Genomic DNA, 15,261 nt, shown 5'->3' on the forward strand with positions numbered 1-15,261 from the left:
AACAGGTTTAAAACAAAACAAAACAAAAAAAAAATATATATATACAGAGAATTGATAGAAAATACAAAAGCAATACTTTTGTATTTTCTATCAATTCAAAAAGCGGTTCTGATATGACATGAATGATATAAACTAGGAGCAGCCACTGTCATGACTTTAGTTAGTGAGTGTGTGTTTGACAGTGTGTGTTTGTTCCTCTCTGCAGAACGCCCTGATTAGAGAACTGGATCACACTAAGAAGCTGATTGAGGAGTCTCACCACGAGAAGGTGAAGGTTCAAGTTTAAAATGCTTCTTGTCTGTGTCTTTCTTTTTTTACAAATTCAAGTATTCCACAAATTACACGTTTTACTTGGAGACACAGACTTTATTTCTTCTCTTAAAGTCGTCTGTAAATTTCCTGTCCTGTAGGAGCAGCTCCTGATCCAGATTGAGACCATGAGAGCAGAGAACGAGCAGGGCAGGAGCAGGAGCAACTCCTTATTACATGGGTAAGCTGGTTAACTAGTCCACAGTTCACCAGCCTCCACCCTTTAAGTCTTTCTGATTCCTTTTTATTTGTTATTCCAGACGCTCTCAGCTGGGCAGCACTCCAGATTTCAGGTATCCAGTGTCGGCGTCCTCGCTGATGGACAGTAACTCAGACCATTATGGCAGTGCTCTTGTGCTGAGGCGACCTCAAAAGGGACGAGTGTCAGCGCTCCGGGACGAGCCGTCCAAGGTGAGCTACCACCTGCGGCCGGCTCGTTTTTTAATTGCATATAAACAACACGTGTCTGAAATTTGAGCTTTGGAGTTTGTCAATGAATTTTTAAAGAACGCACCAACAGATCGTCGTTTGATAAAGAGACGTGCCAACATATGAGAACATCTGCATGTAGATTTACCAACTTGTGATACATGTAGACACTTTGACAGTGAATGACAAAAACTTTAAAGCAACTAAAATTGTTTTGTTGTCCAGGTTTAGCAGTTTTGACTAAAAGATGAACAATTAGTTCTTCAACAACAGAATGAAAAACTATTTTTGTGTCGTCTTCACGTGTTGCTTGTGCCGTTCGCCTCCTTCCCTCCTCCACCTGTTCTTTCTGATGAGTTTCTTCTTCTCTTGTTTCTTTCTGTTTGCATCCTCTCTGGACATCAGCGACATGTAAGTGTTTGTGCGTTGGAGCAGTGACAGTCACTTGTGTCTGTGTTGTGTATTAAATATGCAGCTAATCCTTTATCTGTTTCTCATTCCTGTGTGTCTCATCTGCCTCCTGCTTGTCTTCTATCTCTTTTATCCCTTTTTCTGGAACCTTTTTCTTAATCTCTGTTGGCTTCCCTTGTTTTATACCTGTGTGTGTTAATCCAGGTGCAGACTTTAAATGAGCAGGAGTGGGAGCGAATGCAACAGGCCAACGTGCTGGCAAATGTGGCCCAGGCCTTTGAGAGTGACATGGACGCCTCAGACCTGGAGGACGACAGAGAGACGATGTTCAGCTCAGTGGACCTGCTGTCCCCTGGTGGCCAGGCCGATGCACAGACCCTCGCCTTAATGCTGCAGGAGCAGCTGGATGCTATCAACAATGAAATTAGGTATGAGCAGCTACACAGCAAAACCGCACTTCACTTAACTTGATGTCTTTCTTCACACTCTGTAGGATTGTCGTGCAATCATTTAACATGGCCTCTTCCCCATCCTGTTTCCCTGCAGAATGATCCAGGAGGAGAAGGAGAGCACAGCTATCCGTGCAGAGGAGATCGAGTGTCGGGTGGGCAGCGGTGACAGCCTGGGAGGACGTTTCCGCTCCATGAGCTCCATCCCTCCTTCACTGTGTGCGGGCTCGTCGTTGGGCGGCTCTCCCCCGGGCTCTGGGCACTCCACCCCCAGACGCATTCCTCGAAGCCCCAACAGGGAGCTGGACCGCATGGGTGTCATGACCTTGGTAACACTTCCTTTACTTTCATAAGCATCCCAACCAGGATAATAGAACTGCACTGAAGAACACTTTTAACTAAACACTTGAAATCATTTATCTCATTTCATTCAGTCTCAAAACATCAGAATTTGTGTTTCCTTGTAGTCATTGTCATTTCGGTGTTTGGGTTTGTCATCGTCTTTTAGTGCAGGACTAAAGTACATGGTCGTCTATTTGTTCTCTAAAATCCTTTGTGTTTTATTTTTGTGCAATGAATCAGTATGATTTGTGTACTAATAATTGTGTGTAACCATATGACCGTGTGTGTGTATGTAACTTCCCCCTACACAAAGCAGTATTGCTACGATCCCTCCATCTTCCAGAGCTCCCTCTCCCAGCAGACCCTAACTTATCTGCCCTATGGTGCAACTGGCCTCAGTCCCCCTCCTCAGGCCTTTAGCTATGCTCCCTACTTACAGGTACAGCTCCCCCCTTCCTCCCTCCTCGGGTGGGTGCAGTCTGCCACTTCCTGTCCGCTCTGTTCTTTTACACACAGGACTTTTATAAACTCTTTATACCTGCTGTGTGTTAAGAGCATCACTTTGCTGTGAGAATAACTTTGAAGACATATTTGTAACCACCGAGTCGACAGCAACAAGCAGCTCAACATGAAGAGTCATGACGACAGCCTGCTCTGTTCTCCCACGCCTGTGGATTTAACCGATGACTGGGACAGCGTACGTCCCTGCGCGCCGCTCGCTAACTGTCGGAATTTAAAGTCACAGGGAGGAAATTCCAGAAAGGAAGATAAAAGACAGAGATTTAGATGTAAAAATACCAGGATGTTTGTTTCATAACCAGATCAATGAAGAGTTAACACAGGGACACAGGATTCAACCTGTAACATGGATTTTCATGGAGCCTTTAAAGACCATCGACGTGAAGAAGGGAACTGTTCCAGCTTCAGAACTCAGATGGTTTTCATGGAATCCTTCAGTGGCTGGTGACGATGAACGGGATCAGGAAATGATTATGTTTACATGGACACCAATATTCTGCTATTAAGTGGATTAAGTCCAGTCTTATTCAGACGGGTTGTACATTAGAAACAGAGGTAGCGAAGTCTGCCTCCTTATTTTAGTCCTGTTACTGTCGATTCACTTTAATGGGACGTGTTTCTGTTCGGTCGAGCTCTGAGGTTTGCATTCTTTTCAACACCTGCACTAAATCCAGATGTGTTTAAAAACCAATAACTGAGCTGGGTGGAAATTTTAGATTCCTAAGGCACTGCAGTTTAATGTCGCTGGTTTTCCTGTTAACACCGGAGAAGGCAACACTCATCAGTCAGTCCTTTCAGGAATTTGTGATCTTGCAATTGATGATTAATGAGTCAAGCTCACACAGTACATGCCCTTGTTTAGATGTGTTCAGTTTATTGAAGAAGAGCTGTGAAACATTACAGACATGAAAGCTCTGCTCTTTTTGTAGATCTCCTCGGTAAACGATCATCAATGAAAGTCCAAATTAAGATGTTCTGGACATTTTGGGAGATTACATTAATTATTTCCTCGCCCACTCAATTTCCTCTTCCTGTTTGCCTTTTATAGCTCGCCACAGCCTCACAGTGTCAGTCGAGGAAAGGAAATGAGCGATTAGGTATTTCCCCCCCGGGGGCAGGAGAAACTCCCATAGAAATGTGGCATGCTGATGGTTTATTTGCTCTGCTAATGCCAGGCCTGTGAGGAATGTAGAGTGGGAAAAAAAACATCCAGCTTTTAAGTTGCTTAGAGGAAAATATGGCCAGAACTGCTCAGGTTCATAGATTCATGTTTCACACAAAGCAAAAGCACTCTGATCATTTTAGAGGAGACGCATGGTGTCTTTGATTCCTCTAGTGTGTCATAAAGCTTTTTTGTGAATGATAAAGTTCTCTAAAGCTCAAAGGGAGCGCCTCTTCCCAGCAGAAAACCCTGGAGATCCTGAAACACTTGTCAGTCGATACATGCATGAAAGTAAAGGCACACAGTTTTAATAGGGGGCGTGCACTGAGGATATTCTCCTGGCATTTTGTGGAGGGGCTGATTGTGAGAATGCAAGATCAGAGTAAGTCGCTCCAGATATTCTCAGATAAATCTCAGAGAGAGTACGACTGGATATTCTCTGGAGAATTCACAGAGAGCGAGCGGACGTGTTCACGTGACAGACGTAAAGAGTGGATGGATGAAGAGGAGTCGTACGCGTAGAAGATGAAGACGTCAACGTGGACAGACGAGGAGATTCATGAGATTTTGGTGATAAGGGCCGAAGCCGGTGTGGATGTCACTTCTTCATATGTGAAACACAAACTCCAGGAAATGTTCCAACCCAACTATCTCAAAGCTGTGATGTCAGCGCTCGGTCTGTCAGAGTCTAGCAGCTCACATTTTAGATTCTACAGAAATGTTAAATTCTGCACTTTTCCTCTTGACTTCCCTGAACTTCCTCGAGGCTGCACCCATTCTACCTCCAGCGTGGTTGTGTTGCAGTGTCTCGTGCAGACTATGTTTTCCAACAGTTGCTCATCTACACTGCACCTTTCAACTGACCGTTCTTCTGAGTCTCGTGTGTGTGTGTGTGTGTGTGTGTGTGTGTGTGTGTGTGTGTGTGTGTGTGTGTGTGTGTGTGTGTGTGTGTGTGTGTGTGTGTGTGTGTGTGTGTGTGTGTGTGTGTGTGTGTGTGTGTGTGTGTGTGTGCGTGCGTGCGTGTTACATGGGTAAATGTGTGTTACATGGGTAAATGTGTATCTTGTTCTGATTTCCTGCTCTTGTGTGTTTGTGCATGGCTTGGTCTTACTGCCAGTCTGTTGTATGTCTCACTAACTGCTTCTCTCCTCTCTCCTTTTTTGCCATGCTTCAGCCTAGTGACCTGCGCAAGCACCGCAGGAAGGTAAACTAGAGATCTGCTGTGCTGGGCTCTGTCAGCTGTCTGTCACCCTCACTCCCATCAACTCCCAGTCTTAGTAATCAAACTCAGATTTAGTTTCTCTGTAGTTCACCTTCTTCTCCTGTGTGGAAACAAAAGTGTTAAATTAAATCATCACAGACTCTCAATTGTCAATTGACAGAAAATCGATTTGTTTGAAGCTGCACATTTTTCGTCTTTGATAAAGATATTTATTTTCGCAGTCAGTTTTCATTGGTGCTTTGGCACCAGGTTTGCGTTTTGGAACTTGAGTCCTTGAATCTGTTATAACTTTTAAGCTCGTCATTAAGAGGAGGATGAACCAAAAGCTAGAGATTAACAGGACCTGATGCTAATTACCAGACTCTAGAGTCTCTTTTCAAACAACAGATTTGGTAAAAGGTCTTCACCAATTAAGACATAATTTCTACTTTTGTGTTTGGAGTGTTGATCACATTTTTTCTTTGCATGATAAAAAGTCTGTAGCACAAATTCTTCTGTTTGAGGGACAGAGTTTCTGCATCTGATTTGCTTTGGTGAACATGTATTACATCTGTGTTTTATATTCCTGCTTTGATTACACTGAGCTACTGTGTTAAAGTCTGAATGCACCGGTCACTGCACCTGGTGTGTGACTGCTTGTAGCATGAAACACATTGTGTAACCTTAGTCAAACAGCTGTGTTGTCAGAATTAAACATGTCTTCAGTTGTTTTCATCGTCACCCTCCTCACTAACGTGTGTCTCCTGCAGTCGGCTCAGGATGACAAGGCCACCATCCGATGTGAGACGTCACCCCCCACCACTCCACGCTCCATGCGCCTGAACAGAGATGCCGGACACGCCTCCAGCGTGGAGGACATCAGAGACATTCGAGGGTAAGACCTCTGCCTGTCGCCTGAAGAAACAAGGATCCAACAACACAATAAAGATTTGTAAAACGTTTGGATTATTATTATTATTATTATTATGAAATATGAACAATCTCTGAGCCCCTTATCAATCCTCTGATGATGAATCAGCCTCTGGGGTCAATATTGTAGACGGCAGATATCTGAGCCAAGACTCTGTCTTCCGTTCTAAAAGTTTCTTTTATCCCACGAGTTGAGCGTTGGTGTTTTAGGTCCAGATGACATTTTGACTTATCTCCGTCAAAAGCTATTTGCATATGAAGGCAGATAAACTAAAAAGCCAATGGCTGATGCATTTCGGTCAATGTGTTCCACCTGCGGGAAACCAAAGCTGGCTTCTAAAGCCCTCCAGCCCCAAAGTCTGGTCCCTCACTCCTGCATCTTCACATGTACATAGAGAAACGTACTGTACGTCTAATTACTTCTGCTCTGTTACCACAGTCTGGCCGGTCTACAGGACGGTCAGGGTAGTAACCCCAGCAGCAGCAACAGCAGCCAGGACTCGCTCAACAAAGCAGCCAAGAAGAAGAGCATCAAGTCTTCCATTGGACGCCTCTTTGGAAAGAAGGAGAAGGGCCGACCCAGCATTCCTGGGAAGGATTCCCCCAGCCAAGGTCAGACACTCTGGACTAACCAGGCTTTTATTAACACTACACTACATGTTTTTATATATATATATATATGTGTGTGTGTATTAAGAGTGGGACATTTATAGTTTTTTCAACGCATCCTGATGCGGACGTGGACGACTCTGCATCAATGCAGACAGAAGATAATCGATTCATGTTTTCCGCTACATTCATCACTTTTAGAGATGCATAATTATAACCAGCGCTGCTTCAGGATCAGGACAGATGCAAAAACAGTAACAGTCTAGAATACTTTTTAAGCTTAAATCATGAGGCTAGTGAAGATGCACACCTCTAAAAATGAATAATCGTACCCCTCTGAATCAGAATGGAATCGTGAGGTGCCTCGAGGTTTCCAGCCCTGATATGTATTTGTTATGTCACTCCCTGCTGCCAGTATTGTTGTTCCAGTCCATATAATCTGAACATGGTGTTTGTTCTCAGCTGGCACGCCTGAGGCAGAGAGCTCTCCTAAGGATGGATTAGGAATGGGCACCCTGGGGGGCCCTGCAGACAAGAACCGGAAGCTGCAGAAGAAGTAGGTGGCTTCCTAACAATGTCTCGGCCCTCTGCTGTCTCCACAAATAAACTAGACTGAGAATGAAGTTGAAAGATGACAAGATAACGCTCTAATTTACAGGACGGCTGTACTGGAGCATAATGTTCATAATGTAAACTGTCCTGAGCTGACTCACTCGCTCACCTCCTGCTCTCACTCTATCAGCTCATCTTCCTTCCATCCCACACCCACTTATTTCCATTGCACTTATCTCCACACAGATTGGATCACTTTTCCCTTCAGTTTTCTTTGACACGTTGCCAACACCATGAATTTTGTTTAGCTTCCTAAATTAGCATCAATTCATTCTTTCTTTTTTTTATCACCCCCCTCTCATTCCACGTGTAGTCCAAAGACAGGGTAAGTTGGTTCATGTTGCTTTTACTTTGCCTTTTCTTCTTCCCACACTTGGCTTCACATTGACCTCACCAATAACCGAGGACCCCAAACGACTGTCCCTCTGAATGTCTGATGGCTTTTCCGTGCTGCTCTTTACCCTGCTATCCACAGAGGAGCTTAACTAACAGGAATGTGCGTGTGCTGATTTTTAGTGAGTGACAAAACTTTCCTCTCGCAGTTTTCCTATCGCGGCATGAAGTTATGCACTGCAACTACAGGAAAGGTGGTTAATGGCAGAATTCAACCAGATAGTTATTGTTTTTTTTGTGAGAAGTAATAAACCACCTGAGCAGAATCACTGTGTTCTTGTTGGTGTCCTCAGGATTTCACTAAAGCAACAACAAGAACATTAGTTTCTTTAATATTTTTTATGGCATATCTGTTTGTGCCACACAGCCCCATCTAGTGGCCAAGTACAGTTTTCTTCATTTGACATCATCAGAGCTTTTATAGCTGCGTTTCAAACACTGCCTGGATTGTCCAGTAATGTTTCTATATTACAATCTGAGAATGTGCATGAAATGAATGAACATTTTGTAAGCTAAGGTTTCTCTGTCCTCAATACTTCCCTGTGTGCATGTTCCTTACAGTTGTAGCGGAATGCATTCATACTAAATGTGATTTGCAAAGTGGACTCTCAAAGCACTGGTTCTGGGAGAAAACGTCACTAATGATAATTATAAAGTTCCACAGTGCTGAAGCTCTGGCTGTGACCTCAGGTCCTCAACTAAAGACCCACGTGGTCGAACCTGGAGAGTCGAGGCTTGAAAAGCAGCAGGAGGAGGTTTCAACAAACATGTTTGGTCTTAATACGCCGGTGTTCAAAGCAACATTATGCAAATGTTTCACCTTAAACCAGCAGCTTGATTAAACTGATGTTTTAGTGTGAACAAGGAGAAAGTTTCCTCCTTCGCTCCCTGAACGTCTGTTCTCTGTGACTCTGCTGAGTGGGTTCCATCTCCTGTGAGAAGAACTGACTGAGAGTCAGCTTCAACTGTCACAACCAGCTGCAGCTGAAGAGTGAAGCTGAACTGAGATCAGTTAGAAACACTCTGAAGTTATTAAAAACCAGAGTTTATCTCCAATATTCAGCAGGAAACTTTGAAACATGAAGAGTTCTGAACAGAGTTTGGTGGATTTGTTACAGCAGCAGCTCTTCAGGGTCAGGAAGCAGAGGATCATGGGTAATATCCAGAGGGACGTCACAGTCAGAGTCAACACATTGAGACACTTTTATTTACATGAAACCACTTCATTGCTCGGACATGGGAGTCTGACTGAATTAATCCCACGTGTAACTGCAGGTGGCGCTGTGGCTCAGTAACAGTTACATAGTGTTGCTTTAACAACACACCTTTCTGACAAAGGTTTTCCAGATGAATGCGTCTCTGTTTGAATCTTCCCGGGTTTCAGTTTCTCTGTTTTCTCTCAAACTCCTGCTCTCTGCTCTGGTCTGCATGTCGGTCGACATCCCGGGGGGGGGGGGGTTGTGTTCATGCGTATTTTAAAAGGTGAATTTGATCGAGTGCATATTGTGGGTTTTTAACTTGTGGGCTTCATATGTTCTGTGGAAATTGAGCTCTTATTGTAAATTGTCTTAAATACATGTTTTGTGTCTCAGGCATGAATTACTGGAGGAGGCTCGCATGCAGGGCCTGCCGTTCGCCCAGTGGGACGGACCAACTGTCGTGGTTTGGCTGGAGGTACGACACCGACACAGCTCGTCTGAAATCTGCTCTCATTGATCAATGTCCATTTAACCCACCGCTCTGTCTCTGACCAGCTGTGGGTGGGCATGCCGGCCTGGTACGTGGCTGCGTGCCGCGCCAACGTGAAGAGCGGAGCCATAATGTCAGCGCTGTCGGACACGGAGATCCAACGGGAGATTGGAATCAGCAACCCGCTGCATCGTCTGAAACTCCGCCTCGCCATCCAGGAAATCATGTCCCTCACCAGCCCCTCGGCCCCCCCCACGTCGAGAACGGTACTAACCTGTCGGGTCGATGCAGATTGATGACGACACATAGTCACATGTTCTGCTTTCGAAGCCTCAGATCTCCTGTTTGATTATCACGTTAACATTTGAACTTCTTATAAACGTAACATTTACTAACGATGGGATCGAGCTCTGGCTTCACTCTGTGATAACAATAAATGAACAAGCACTTGTTGATTTTTCTCCTCATCCCATTCTCTGCCTGTCCTCCGTCACTCCTCCCTCTTTGCACTCTTCTCTCACTTGTGATTGGGGCGGGGGTGTCACATGATCAGACAACAGGAAATGTTTGGGTCACTCATGAAGAAATGGAAACGTTGGCAGCCACACCTCCCACGGTTAGTCCGTCCTGATTGGCCGTACACTGGTGGCTTCTCACATCTATGGTGACTGTGGAGGTTTGTTCCGAGTTGCCTTCGGGACGTCCAGACCTCATTCGCCACGTGCACGTGTTAACGTCACGTTATCGTGGTCGATCTCTCCAACATTTATCTCAAATATTTCGTCTCACGTCCTCTGGCTCTCTGGAGACTCACAGGGCAACTTGGAACAAGACCTCGTTCTTTCTGCTAGTCCGTGATTTGTCTCATTCTTTAGACTTTATACTGTTTATCTGCTTTTACATCAGCTAGTGTTTGTGTGTGTAGAGTTGTAGTAGTGTGGTAATGTAGTAGTGCTGTAGTAGTGTGGTAATGTAGTGTTGTAGTAGTGTGGTAATGTAGTAGTGTAGTGTTGTAGTAGTGTGGTAATGTAGTAGCGTAGTGTTGTAGTAGTGTGGTAATGTAGTAGTGTAGTGTTGTAGCATACAGCTGCTGCTCAGATTAACGGCTCTTTTGTGTGTTTGACAGAATCGAGCATCTAAAATACAAAAGGCCGTGTTCTGAACTAGAGATTTTCCGATACCTTTTTCTCTTCCTGACGTATCGGCCGATACTGAATATCCGATACCGATGCATTTAAAAATATATATATATATACTTAACACAAAGTATTTTAACAGCTACATTCTGCCGACCTGCGTGAAGTGATGATTTCTAACATGTATGTGGCTCAGATGAAAAACAAATACATACAGAGAATTAATAACAGAAGTTTTTAATTTACATTTTCAGGATCTCAAACAAAAATCTTGCATACACATGTTTTACTTGTGGGACTTTCCAGCGTGAAATATTTCCAATGCTCTGTCTAATGCGACAGCACCAGAAATCTCCTCTTCTCCAGTTCTGCAGTTTTATCTGGGTGAAACTAATATACTTTAAAGATGTGGTATCGGATTAGTTCATAGATTCACGTACTCGCCGCTGCCCGACTCGGCGTGTTCGGCAGTACCAGAGTAATTTCCTATGCTGGTGTCGGAACATCTCTATTCTGAACACGGAGCATAAATAACGATGGATGACCCGTCTCCGCTTCCTACCACTGTACAAAAGTGAAGCCAAAATATTCTTTAGGAGCCGTCATGTCGTCCATCTTTATTTCTGTGGTTGTGAATAGTCGACTTGCATGAAAGACTCCCGCTCTGTTAGGTTTGGGCAATATGATGAGATTGACTGAAACAGGAGTTTGTCGCACAGTTTATTCTTTTTAATATCTGTCTGCCATCGTGGACAGTTTCTCTATGAGGAAATCAAGAGAGAACAAAATCTAACACTAATGAGTGAAGGAGGATTTCCTTCATATCGCTCACACCTACAATGTCAATGTATTTATTTTTCCTCTTTGATGCGTCACCATTAATTTGTCTTGTTGGTTGACTTATCTTTTCCACATGAAGCTGCTCTCTCCCAGCACGGCCGCCTCACTAACCCCCGCCTGTCTTTTCTTCTCACCATGCTCACTAACCACGTTAACACCAGGACGATGACGAGGGTAGCTGGGCCCAGGTTTGCACACGTTCCCCCGAAAACCCACCTACGCTCACGTTCTTATTCTGTTGTTCTCAACTCCATCTTTTACTGTGTTAATGAGACGTCTCGGTTTTCCCTCCGCCATGTTTCACTAATTCTGTTTTCAAGTTTGGTGATTCACACTAAAAACTAGCTACAGACAGACACCTGGAATAATGGGCGTCTGTTCTTTATGGATTTGTTCACTAGTAGTTAGAACGTGATCTGAATTCTTTACAAGTTACAAACTCTTGTATATTTCATCTTTTCAACACACTCGCTCAAACACTGGTCAAGCCTGCTCCTCTCTCACCTTAGACGTTGGCGTACGGAGAAATGAACCACGAGTGGATTGGTAACGAGTGGCTGCCCAGCCTCGGTCTCCCCCAGTACCGTTCCTACTTCATGGAGTCCCTGGTGGACGCCCGCATGCTCGACCACCTCACAAAGAAGGACCTCAGGGGACAGCTCAAGATGGTGGACAGCTTCCACAGGTAAAACACAGGGAAGGTCAACTCTTGGGTTGATAAACACATAAAATCATCCCACATTACTTGTGTTGTGGCCTCAAACCTGTTCAACTTGAAATCGTTCAGTTGAAATCGGTGTAACCAGAGTAGTTTTTCCTAAGATAAACCATCTGGATCGAGATGAACAGTGAAGAACCGTTTGTGTGTGTTTCTGCCATAGGAACAGTTTTCAGTGCGGAGTGATGTGTCTGAGGAGGCTCAACTACGACAGGACGGAGCTTGAGAGGAGGCGAGACGAGTGTCAGCTGGAGCTCAGAGGTAGAAAACACCACGCTGTTGTTCAGATTCAGTAACACGCTGGTACGCTGGACTTGTGTGACGCTGCAGTGTTGTTTCAGACGTGCTGGTGTGGAGTAACGAGCGCCTGATCGGCTGGATTCACGCCATCGGACTTAAAGAGTACAGCGGTAGCCTCTACGAGAGCGGAGTCCACGGCGCACTGCTCGCTCTGGACGAGACCTTCGATCACAACACCCTGGCCCTGCTGCTGCAGATCCCCATGCAGAACACACAGGTAGACACACACACACACACACACACACACACACACACACACACACACACACACACACACACACACACACACACACACACACACCATTTCAAACTTCAGTTTTATTCTATTCGGTCAAAAAGAAAATTACAAACCAAAGGGGTGTGTTAAAAAGCAGCAGAGAATTTGTGATTGTGTAAGTAACTGGAAATCTAATGAAAACTAATTGTTGTATTTCTTCTCCAGGCCAGAACGACTCTCGAGCGTGAATACAACAGTCTGCTGGCCATCGGCACAGAGAGGAGGATGGAAGAGGTGACAGGACACACACACACACACACACACACACACACACACACACACACACACACACACACACACGCATGCACACGCACACAGCGGCACAAACCGAGTGAGCAGCCGAGTTTGAAGATGACTCCCTCTCTGTTCCACACCTCTCTGCCCCCCTCGTTCTCCACCTCCTCTCTTGTAGGACGACGATAAGAACTTCCGCCGAGCTCCGTCGTGGAGGAAGAAGTTTCGGCCCAAAGACATGAGGGGGATGTCCCTGGGTGCGTCAGACACGCTCCCCGCCAACTTCCGGGTGAACAGCAGCGGTTCCTCATCTCCCTCCACACAACCAAAGAGGAGCCCGATGGACGGTAAGCGGAGGAAGGAGATGTGGGCATGTGTGTGCGTGTGCGTGTGCGTGTGTGTGTGTGCGTGCGCTCTTTCATTACTGTTACTCAAACAGTTTCTGATGAGCAGTTTCGCTCTAACGTGTCACGTCTCGAATGGCTTTGTTGCTTTGCTGTCTGTTTATGATGCTGTGACTAACGGCACGTCTTCGCATGTGATTCTCGCCAACATGGACGTGCAGGAAGTGAGTCTATACAGAGGCTGGACACTGGCACAGTCAGGACCTACTCTTGTTAACACACAACGGTAAGAACACAGCCTCCACTGGTCACTTTGAAAAGAGAGCAGCTGTTGTCCTCACTGTAGAGCTGCTCGTCTCTTTCCGAACAGAAGCAGCTTTCTTTGTTCCGGAGTTTCTCGGCTCTAATAACGCACGTTTTACGCCTCTCCTCTTTCTTCCCCTTGTTTCTCCACCTTTCCTCCACCTCCATCTTCTCACCCGGCTTCTGTCCTGCTTCCCCCTCTCGTGTCCGTTCATCTCTCTTCTCCCCGTCTCAGTTTATCCTCATTATTTCTATAGGTAACCGCTGGTCAGAGGAGGAAGGGGAATTCCCTGCGTTCAAGACCAGGATGATGAACTGAATTTGCTTTCAAAGACACTAAAAACACGTTTTGTTGTCATCACAGAAAAAGACCTTTACTCATCAATCTGCGTATCCCCAGAGGAAGCGTGTTAGATTTATCTACATTTGTTATATTTATGTAAACCAATGGGACATTTAATTGATTTTAGAAATGACTGTGTAATCCTTTTATCCTCTTAATCCACCCACTTTTTAAGAATAAACCTTTCTCCACTGTGCCCATATTAAGCTCAGCTCTCAGATGTATGTAACTGAATGTTTCTACTGTCTGGAGTTTGTATATTTCTACCAACAGACATTTTATCTAATCTTTTTTATAATCCTGATTCTATTGACCAGATGTACGTTTTTTTTCCTCTTTTGATTTGAATTCTAATCATTGAATTTATGCTTAAGTGACTTTGACATGTGATATAACTTAATTCATATCCTTTGCCCTTTTTAACTGTTGTATTTCTTTGTAGCTTACTACCTGTGACTTTGTGTAAATGCAGCTCTTAGGTCAAGGGAAGTGTGAATATCAGACAAATTGCTGGAGTCGTCAGACAGTTTCACAAACTTCTCAACTCTGTGAGTCGTCATCACCTTTAGAATAACTGCTGGCACGCCGGGTGATGGCGGCTGCACATCACGTGAAACACACACACACAGAATATTTCCTTTTTCTCTTCTTTGTTTTTTCATATCTGCGATACCAAAATGAAACTCTTGAATTTAAGAATTAAAGCCATATATCAGTAGCGGGGGGGAAACAGGGCTACTTTCAGATGCAAGCGAAACAGAATTCCAGGTTCTCTCCCGTCGACCTTGCATGCAGAAACTCCTCCACTAAACCCCACCCAACCCCGTTTGTCCCTTTAAACAAAACGAACCTCCCTCCCCTCTGGAGAAACAGTCGGACTCACACGAACCCATGAGTCCGGAGTGTGGAAACTCCTTTGATGGACCAACTTCACCGAGGCCTCAGTGGATCCTCGCCGTGACGAGATCACCATCCACCCAGAAACTCCCCTTTTTTAAAAAACACTTTGTATGAAGATTTCATATCAAGCCTTATTGTTTCTGAACTCATCTGTCGTCTTATTTATTACTCATCGCCGTTCAGAGCTCCAGCCCCGGTTTGTTTTCCACGTCTTAGTTCGTCCACTCTCACAACACCGGTTCCACCGCGACCCGCACGGAACCGAAGAGTTTTCTGTCTTCTCACACTTCATGTAGTTCAAGCTTCAAGTAGAGACACTTCTGTTTGTGATGTCGTCACGTAGGCACAATGCAAATCATATTGCTGTTGTTTTATTCCCGCTCCTCCACCTGTTGAATTTTCTGATCTTGTAACTATGATGTACAGTCTGAGTACTTATAAACTATTTTTATCACAGTATTATTTATTGCTTACTTTCAATAAAATACTGAAACTTATTTTCCACTGCAGACACAAAGGCTGACGCTTCTCTTTTCAGCATCGGTGTGTTTTACATGTAAAATGTGGGATAAGTCGACAGCAGCGAACTTGTCTCAGTTTCATTGTATGAATGACATTTGCTGTTAAACAATTACTTGGAATTCATTTCCAATTATATAAATGTATACATGAGTTTAAATTGGGTGCACAATAAATTCTTATTTTCTAAATAATGCCAAAATGAAATGTTATTTCTAAGAATTATTGTTCAAGCTGTGAAAAGTTTTCAGCCCACAGTTCATAAGATTGTTTCTGATCAGCATAAAAAGAT

General features: G+C 44.5%; 1 protein-coding gene across 15 annotated transcripts in view; it reads left to right on the forward strand.

Moving 5' to 3' along the window:
* Window positions 1-15,160, forward strand: part of ppfia1 (PTPRF interacting protein alpha 1) — a 37,906-nt gene extending 22,746 nt beyond the window's left edge. The window contains exons 12-33 of one of the 15 annotated variants that reach the window (XR_004616945.1): window positions 206-268; window positions 411-490; window positions 570-720; window positions 1,144-1,149; window positions 1,354-1,577; window positions 1,696-1,927; window positions 4,796-4,825; window positions 5,593-5,717; window positions 6,192-6,364; window positions 6,824-6,917; window positions 7,287-7,298; window positions 8,959-9,040; window positions 9,121-9,321; window positions 9,609-9,671; window positions 11,193-11,219; window positions 11,541-11,716; window positions 11,913-12,010; window positions 12,091-12,266; window positions 12,492-12,560; window positions 12,739-12,907; window positions 13,126-13,246; window positions 13,281-13,432. Coding sequence is in view for 14 of the 15 variants with exons in the window: in XM_034615184.1 (XP_034471075.1) it covers window positions 206-268; window positions 411-490; window positions 570-720; window positions 1,144-1,149; window positions 1,354-1,577; window positions 1,696-1,927; window positions 4,796-4,825; window positions 5,593-5,717; window positions 6,192-6,364; window positions 6,824-6,917; window positions 7,287-7,298; window positions 8,959-9,040; window positions 9,121-9,321; window positions 9,609-9,671; window positions 11,193-11,219; window positions 11,541-11,716; window positions 11,913-12,010; window positions 12,091-12,266; window positions 12,492-12,560; window positions 12,739-12,907; window positions 13,465-13,526 (2,313 nt within the window). In the remaining variant the exon portion in view is untranslated. The other 14 variants (XM_034615201.1, XM_034615192.1, XM_034615184.1 and 11 more) reach the window with 14 other exon arrangements.
* The last annotated feature ends 101 nt before the right edge of the window (window positions 15,161-15,261 follow it).

Source organism: Hippoglossus hippoglossus, chromosome 3, assembly GCF_009819705.1.
Source record: "Hippoglossus hippoglossus isolate fHipHip1 chromosome 3, fHipHip1.pri, whole genome shotgun sequence".
Taxonomy (NCBI): Eukaryota; Metazoa; Chordata; class Actinopteri; order Pleuronectiformes; family Pleuronectidae; genus Hippoglossus; species Hippoglossus hippoglossus.